The 9,135-nt window shown below is 45.8% G+C and overlaps 1 protein-coding gene across 1 annotated transcript in view; it reads left to right on the forward strand.

The window, feature by feature from the left end:
- Positions 1-9,135, forward strand: part of WDR65 (WD repeat domain 65) — a 130,599-nt gene that overhangs the window by 113,329 nt on the left and 8,135 nt on the right. The window contains 1 exon segment of the mRNA XM_006839653.1: positions 7,879-8,011. Within this exon segment, the coding sequence (XP_006839716.1) occupies positions 7,879-8,011 (133 nt within the window).

Genomic DNA, 9,135 nt, shown 5'->3' on the forward strand with positions numbered 1-9,135 from the left:
ATTAGTAGGAGGATGTTCAAGGCAGAAACATCACCCTCTGGCTCCCCCACATCCCAGAGGCTGCAGGCCAACTCCTGTTAGGCCAGTAAGGGGCTGGGGATTGGAGACCCAAGCAGCACTTCTGTCCAGCCCTGCTGCTGTTCACAGAAGGCTGGTAGAGGGAGTCATCAACAAGGGAACGCCCCAGAAGAGTGTGTTCTAGAGCAGCAGTTTAAACCTGTGGGACGCAGAGGGAGCCCTGCAGGGCCTTAGAAGTGTCCCAGATGAATGCAGGGAGGGAGAAGGATCCACGAGGCAGGGCTCTGCATTCCTGCTCCTTCAACCAGACAGGCTCTTAGTTTAATACATTGAGATTCTGGGTCTGTTCTGGAGGATAAAAATTGTTTTCCTTTGTTGCTCTTAAAGGGCCAGGGCAAGGTATCAGTGACCATGCTGACAAGCCTGGGCTCAGAGCAACTTTCCATCAGGGTGGTGGAAGAGGTGGGCCCTGTGCCTGCCTTGGCCACTCCTTTTGCAAGGAGACCTTAGGTAAATTCCTTCACTTCTCCAGGCCCCACCGTTCCTACCTGTTAAATGGAGATGGACTGCCAAGCTGGGTAGATAGTGAAAAGGGAATAGGGTAACTAACTTATCTTATAATAAGATAGCTGCCATTAAGAACTGGCCTGGCTGCAACAGATAAACCAATTGCTGTTGAACTGATTCCAACACAAGGTGGCCTTCCATGTGTCCAAGGAGAATTGTACTCCACAGGGTTTTCTGTGGCTAATTTTTCAGAAGTAAATCACCAGGCCTTTCTCCCACAGTACCTCTAGGATGACTCAAACATCCACCCTTTTGGTTCGCAACTGAGCGCCTAACCATTTATGCCACCTAGACACGTGGTTTTGGACTTTGGTTTGGGGGACAGAATAAAAACAAAAAACACCCCACTACTGTCAAGTCACTTCCCACTCATAGTCACCCTGTAGGACAGAACAAGGGTTCCACAAATACTATTTCCCTTCCCTTCCCTTCTTCCAAACAAAAGAACTCAATAAGCATGCAGAAATCCAGTGGGGATGCCCATCAGGAGTGCCCAAGTGGTAGAGACATGGCGGATGGGCAGCACAACCAATTTCAGGTCCCCAGCAGTGGCCTGAGCTCCTGATCCAGGCAGGAGGGACTGGCCAGGGCTGTGAGAGGAGATGACTGTAACTAGCCCTGCAGTTAGCAGGACCCCACCAATTCAGTCCTAAGACTGAGGAAGGCCGGGCAGACACAGCATCTGAGAGAAACTCATCCGAAAATAAGTGCCGAAATGAGGTCACTGTCTCGTTCTTCAGCATACTTGCAGCTATGAAAATAAGGGTTGCCATGGGATAGAAACAGCTCACACACACATTTTATTCATTCAGTACACATTCTCTGAGGGCCTATTACATGCCAAACTCGATGCCAGCCGTACAGGGTTCCAAGATGAATATCATAATGTTCCTGGGTGATGCTAACCAAAACCTGGTGGTTCAAGTCCACCCAGAAACACTTAGGAAGATAGACCTGGTGACCTACTTCCAAAACCTCAGTCCCTGACAACCAGTTAGAGCCCAGTTCTCCTCTGACAGACCTGGATCAAGCACCATGAGATCTACCAGACGGTGATGGCAACAAGGAGCTCATATTAGGGGTCTTGGAATCAATGCAGAGCATCACTACTCGGTCCAGTGTAACCATTGCTGTGCTCATATGAGAAGTGGGGTTTACTTATGCCTGGGGACTCCTAAGATTTCTGAAGCTGAGTCTGGAAGGGTGACTAGTAGTGGTCACAGAACAATTTGGGGAAGAGCCCTCCAGACAGAAAGGACAACCTGAGAGAATACAATAAAGGTGACCTGCGGGATGTTTAAGGGCCCCTGATGGTGCCGTGGGTTAAACATTGGGGTGCCAAATCAAAGGTCAGCAGTTCAAACCTACCAGTCGCTCCATAAGAGAAAGATGAGGCTGTCTGCTCTTATTCAGTTTTACAGCCTTGGAAACCCAAGGGGGAAGTTCTGCCCTGTCCTGTAGGGTTGCTATGAGTTGGAATCAACTAGATGTTGCTGTTGTTAGGTGTCATCGAGTCGGTACCAACTCATAGCGCCCCTGTGCACAACAGAACCAAACACTGCCTGGTCCTGAACCAACCTCACATTTGTTGCCACACTTGAGCCCATTGATGCTGCCACTTTGCCAATCCATCTCACTGGGGGTCTTCCTCTTTTTCTCTGACCCTCCACCTTACCAAACATGATATTCTTCTCCAGCGACTGGTCCCTCCTGACAATATGTCTGAAGTATGAGAGACGAAATTTGGCTAGCCTGGCTTCCAAGGAGCACTCTGGCTGCACTTCTTCCAACACAGAACTGTTGGTTCTTTTGGCAGTCCATGGCACTTTCAGTATTCTCTTCCAACACCATAACTTAAAAGCATCAATTCTTCTATGGTCTTCCTTATTCATTGTCCAGCTTTCACATGCATATGAGGTTATTGAACATACCATGGCTTGGGTCAGGCGCACCTTAGTCCTCAAGCTGACATCTTTGGTCTTCAACATTTTAATCAACTAGATTGTTGTTGTTAAGTGTCGTCAAGTCGATCCTGGCCCATAGCAACCCTGTATAGGATTTCCAAGGAACAGCTGGTGAGCTTGAACCACCGACCTTGCACTTCAAACAGCTTTGCAATATGGCACATTAACCCACAGTGCCACACCAGGACTCCAGTCAACTAGATAGCAGTATGGTTTTGTTTGTTTGTTTGGGTGGGATGTTTGAAAAGCCACGAGTCACCTGACCTGACAGAGCATGCATGGGGCGGGGAGAAAGAGCCTGCTGGAACAGTAGGTACTTTAGGGTCAGTCTTGTTGAAAAGGGCTTTCCATGCCATACCAAAGAGCGTGAATGTCATACACTGGTTTTTGTAAGTAGCAAGAGTGTTCGCTCCGTTTTGAAAAGGTTGATTAAGTTAGCAGGAATGGAAAAGGTTAGGGTAGGGAAAAGGAAGACTGCAGGAAACCCCTTTAGGAGAGGACTACCAGGTTAGGGGAAATGAGAAGAACTTGGGAGGGGGGGATATTGTAGTGTCAAAAGACATTTCAGAGTAGAAATGACAATTAGAAATGTCAGGTTCGTTTGTGCAGTTGGGCATATGGTAGCATCACTAATTATGGCTTTCATAAAGACGCCTTTGATGCAAGGCGTCCAAGTCCACGGAATAAATCTATCCCCTGCTATTTCCACAGCGTCAGGCACAGCTGTATTCTTTAAAGTGTCAACTCAAAGAAGACCACGAGGGGGCGCCATAGCCATTCCCTTCTCTCTCTAACATGGTTGTCTGAAAGATCTGCCAGGTCCTTGTGTGGCACTGTGGGTTAATACACTGGACTGCAAAGTCACTTTGAACAGTAAGGTCAGTGGTTCAAGCTCACCAGCATCTCCTCAGAACTGAATCAACGATGCTCAACAATAACAATCAAAGTCATCAGTCAGTGGTCCTCTGTTGTCAGTCTTGACTAATGGCAGTCCCAAACAGTTCGGCATAGTCCTGTATTTAGAAAGCTTTGTATATGAACGATGAGGCAGTAGTAGAATCCTTGCCTTTCCTGTTGTTGCTGTTAAGTGCCATCGAGTTGGTTCTGACCCATAGCGACCCTGTGTGGGGTTTCCGAGGAGCAACTGGTGAACTTGAGAAGATCAAATGGCTTGCAGTCTGGTGCATTAACCCACAGCGCCACACCAGGACTCCGTGCCTTTCCTAAGGGCGACCTAATTTTGATTTTGTCAATGCACTTCACTTATCAGTGAAGGCTGGTGTGTTGCTACGATGCTGAATAGGTTCCAGCAGAGCTTCTAGACTGAAGTGAAAGGCCTGGTGATCAGCCAATGAAAACTCTTGATTCAACTGATCATGAGGATGGTGCAGAACCAGGCAGCATGGTGTATAGGCCAGCCCATGAGTTGGGGCTCCCTTGACAGACGCTAACAACAGACCTAAGTATCATGTTGTTGTTGTTAAGTACTGTGGAGTCGGTTCCAATTCACAGTGATCGATGCTGTATGTGGTTTCTGAGGAGCAGCTGGTGAGTTTGAACCACCGACCTTGCAGTCAGCAGTCCATTGCGTATTGTATAGCACCACACCAGGACTCCATAAAATGTCATAATATAAACTGACCTTAGTGTCCCCAGCCAGGATCTCTTGCATACCCCAAGAATTCCAAGAACCTCAAATTATAACACAAATGCTAGTTACAATCATAGCAGCAAGAATGAACATGTGATTCATGGCAGACACAAAATCCGTCAGATCCAGGGACAAAATGAGGATGGCCAAGAGGAAGAAGTAAGCAATATAAACCAAGAGGGCTGGGGAAATGGTACTTCCAGTTTCTCGTCTTGACTATGATTATGATTATTACTGTATTGAACGAGGCTGGAGAAGTAAAGCAAAATAAAAGCAACTAAAAGGAGTGGAAAGAGACCCTGAACGGGCAAGTACTCCATTCATGCTCCCCTAAGACCATCCCTTCTGCTCTGGTTTTCCCTACTCCACCCCACCCCCAACAAGGTTCCTTGTTAGTAAGAATCTTACTCAACTTGATATCGACTGCATTAGTTATTCATTTGCTTATCCATTCCACAAATATTTATCGAGTGCCTTTTTACATGCAAGGCAGTGCCCAAGGTCTTAGAACTCAATAAACAAGTATTGAATTAATGGTGTCAGGGCATAAAGTTGGCGTGGAGAAATTCCAGGGAGGAAACTGACAGAGCTTAACTGAAAAGGGAACGTGTGAGATTCATCACCGAGGCTGGTTAAAGGGCAACAGATCAATGGAGAAAACCTGCCAACTTCTACAAAAACAGGCACAAAGTTTAGATTGGTGAGTGAGAAGTTGGCAATAATAATTGAGCATTTCATCCAAAAGGAAGACATAACAAATCATACGTCATCTGAGCAGTTTGTACACATAGAGTTAGGTGACACTGGTCACATGCTTCAAGTTGTGCACCCTTTTGTACTATCTATCCTTTTCCAACTATCCCACCACTATCACCAGAAAGTCATTGACCCCTGTGTATAACACCCCTTCTACCTTTCCCTACCTAGGAGCTCTTGTAGCGTAGTGGTTATGAATCGGGCTGCGAACCAGAAGGTCAGCAGTTCTAAACTACCAGCTATTCCGCAGGAGAAAGATGAGGCTTTCTGCTCCCGTAAAGATTTACAGCCTTGGAAACCCTGTACAGGGTCGCTATGAGTCAGAACCGACTCCATGGCACATAACAACAACAACCTTTCCCTCCCAGTCCTGGTACCCAATGATCTTTCACGTCTATGTGTCTGCTTGTTTATATAAGTGAGGTCATACAGTATTTGCCCTTTTGCGGCTAACTCATTTCACTCAGAAAGATGTTTTCAAGGTTCACCCATGTACGGTATGAATCAGGACTTCGTTTTTCATCACAGCTAGTAGTATCCCATGGTGTATATACATCATCTTTTATTTATCCATTCATCTGTTGACGGACAGAGTTTGGACGAGTTTGTTTTTTTAATGTTATTTGCATCAAATTGTAACTTAATGACATTCCATGTGTGCAGAGTAAACCTGCTTCAGGCCTACCTCCAGAGCACCTCTGAAGAGGTTCAAACTGCTAACTTTGGGGCTAGTTGTAAAGCACTTAACCATTTGCACCACCAAGGGACTTTTTTTTTTTTAATGAAGAATACTGAAATTAAATTATATACTGAAAACGTGAAGGTATAGATCAGTATTTAGGTAAAAGGATCTGGAAGGAAAGAACCTGTTGGAATGCCTCCAGCTCTCAGCCCCAGCAGGAACTAAGTGTGAAGATTTACAGAGTGCTTGGGATGACCCAGTTCTCTGGCCTCTGACTACACTCACCTCTCCCGATGTAGCATCCAAGTGGAAGTACAGTTTGTTCCTGGCACCACCAGCGCTTTAGCTTGCATTCTGGCATTCAGACCCTTCTAGGGCCTTCCTATTCAAAATGGGATCTGGCCCACCCACCAGCAACAGCAGCAGCACCTGGGAGCTGATTAGAATTGCCGGCTCTCAGGACCTGCCCAGACCTGCCCAAGCAGAAGCGGCATTTCAGATCCTCGGGTGACTCACTGGCATGGTCATAGAACCCAAGCTTGTGGGTTCTACAAGCAAAGTAGCCAGTCGATTCCCCCTCACCATGATGCCGCTCTTAGTGCCCTCATGGTGAATGTGAAATGAAAGGTCCCATTCCATTTGTGAAATGTGGGGAGAAAAGAGATTGCTTGACCCCACCATTCAGTGTCAACACAACCTAGTCTCCACCAAGCTCTTAATTAATCTTCTGTCTTCTGCTTCATGCAGTGCTCCAGACTGCTGCAACACACACATACACAATCGGCTGTGTCATACTCCTGTGTCTTTGCTCCTGATGTGCCTCTTCTTGAAATCGCCTTCAAGTCTCAGCCCAGGGGCAAATTCCAGGGAATCCATCCTGGTCATTCAGATGATAGGACTAAATGTTTTTCCTCTGTGTCCCACTCCTCAGTGACAGCAAGATGGCCCCACTACCAAACAGTAAACTCCTCAATTCTCAGGGCTTTACTTTCTGTCCACCCCAGGATCAGAACAGTGCCTCCCATATAATTGCTGTTGTTAAGCACCATCGAGTCACTTCCAACTTCCAGTGACCCTGTATTGGGTTTCCGAGAGCGGAGAGTGAGCTTGAGCTGCCGACCTTGTGGTTCAAACTGACTTTGAATCCAGCACCTTACCAAGACTCCTCCCATACAATAGGTCCTCAATAAATATTGGATGGATGGATGGATATTGATCAAACACAATCAAGAAAAAGTGAACTTCTAGTGGATGTGTTACTGTGTTAACTGCTGTCGAGTTGGTTCCGATTCATAGTGATCCTGTATAGCATTTCGAAGGAGCTGTTGGTGGGTTTTGTAACACCATCTTTGCAGTTAGCAGTCCAGTGCTTATCCTACAGCACTACACCAGGACTTCCTAGTAGACGTTGTTATTAAGTGCCATCAAGTGGGTTCTGATTCATAGTGACCTGCATAGGGTTTCCAAGGAGTGACCTAGTGGATGTGACAATGCTAAGTATCCATTTACTTTTCTGTGGTCCCCACTAACCTGTATGCTGCTGAAGGCAGGAACCATGTCTTATTTATGTCTGTATCCCATGGACCTAGCAGGTGCCCTTATAAATGCATGTTCAAAAAAAAAAAAAAAATCTTTTTAATAGTAAAGTTTAGCATAGTGCTTCAGAGTTCAGAGCTCTGGAGTCTGGCTATTGAGAGCTGGAATCGTGGCTCTGCTGCTTTTGATATGTTACATAATCTCTCTGTGTCTCAGTGTCCTTCTCTGTAAAGTTGTGGTTATAACAGTATCTACTCATGGGGTCCTAGTGTAGTGCTGTGGGATAATGCACTGGACCACAAGATCGGTTTGAACTGCAAGGTCGGTGGTTCGAATTCACCAGCTGCTCCTTGTAAATCTTATTTATACAGGGTTGCTATGAGTTGGAAACAGCTCAAAGGCATTTAACAACAAGACTCATAGAGCTATTGTGATATGCATTAAATTAATATAAAGTGCTTAGAAAAATGTTGTCATTGATGTTGGAAAAAGTGGTTGGATCAGAATGCGCAGCTGTTTTTGTTTTTTGTTTTTTACCAAAGTCGACCTGAAGCTGTAGCTCAAAAGGCTGAACTCATGCCCCTGTAGAGGAACCACAGAGCTAGTCTGGGCCCAGGCCCAACACTGCACGTTCCCCAGAGGCCCTGTGCCCATGGCTCATTCATCCAGACTCTTTCATTTAGTTTTGTTTTTTTTCTCTACAGGAAAATGTCTCCTTGATCAAGGAGATTAATGAGCTCCGCAGGGAGCTGAAGTTCACCCGCTCCCAAGTCTATGACCTTGAAGCAGCCCTAAAACTGGCCAAGAAAAGCCGACCACTGGAAGTTCCAGAGACAGGTAATTCCGCTGGTGACCAGGAGAGACTGTGCAGTGGGACCACGGGCCAGCTCTCCCTTTGACTACCAGTGCTGCCTTTCCCGACTTCCTCTGTGTCTAATCACATCCACCCATGACCTTCTGTGAGTCTCTCCATGCCATATGCTTTCTTCCCAAAAAATCTGCAAGAATCTTGCTGTTTCCCAACATTGACAGGTTCACAGTCCCTGTTCAGATCCTTGGGGATTAGATATGACTCAGACTTCAAAAATGTTCAGTTTTGATAAACAGCATTGTATCTATTTCTATAATATAGTTGGGTACCATAGCATCCCGCCGCTACTCATTTGTCAGATTGTCATACTGTGGTAGCTTGTGTGTGATTCTGGAAGCTATGTCACTGGTATTTTAAATACCAGCAGGGTCACCCATTGTGGACAGGTTTCAACTGAGCTTCCAGACGAAGACAGACTAGGAAGAAGAAGACACGGACTACTTCCAAATATTTACTTACTGAAAACCTATGAGTAGTGGTGTAACACTGCCAACGTCGGCATACTGAAGATTGCAACATGGTGAAGATCACCAGAATATTGCCAGATATAGTGCCAGAAGATGAGCCCCTCAGGTTTGAAGGCACTCAAAATACAATCGGGAAAGAGCTGCCTCCTCAAAGTGGAGCTGACCGTGATGATGCAAATGGAGTAAAACCTTCGGGGCCTTCATTTGCTGATGGTGGTGGTGTACTGTGAAGTCGGTTCTGACTCGTAGCAACCCTGTATAGGGTTTCTGATGCTGTAAATCTTTATGGGAGCAGAAAGCCTCATCTTTCTCCCACAGAACTCCTGGTAATTTAGAACTAGCTGACCTTGAGGTTAGCAGCCCGACTCGTTACCACTGTGCTACCAGAGCTCCTTATTTGCTGATGGAGCACAACTCAAAATGAAGAGAAGCAGCTGTAAATATCCATTAATAATCAGAACATGGAATGTACAAAATAGGAATCTAGGAAAATGTGAAAATGCCAAAAATGAAATGAAATTCATAAACATCAAAATCCTAGCTGTTAGTGAGCTGAAACAGACTGGTGTTGGCCATTTTGAATCTGACAATCACATACATGGTTTACTATGCCGGGAATCACA

This window comes from Chrysochloris asiatica, unplaced genomic scaffold (genome assembly GCF_000296735.1).
Source record: "Chrysochloris asiatica unplaced genomic scaffold, ChrAsi1.0 scaffold00026, whole genome shotgun sequence".
NCBI classification, from domain to species: domain Eukaryota; kingdom Metazoa; phylum Chordata; class Mammalia; order Afrosoricida; family Chrysochloridae; genus Chrysochloris; species Chrysochloris asiatica.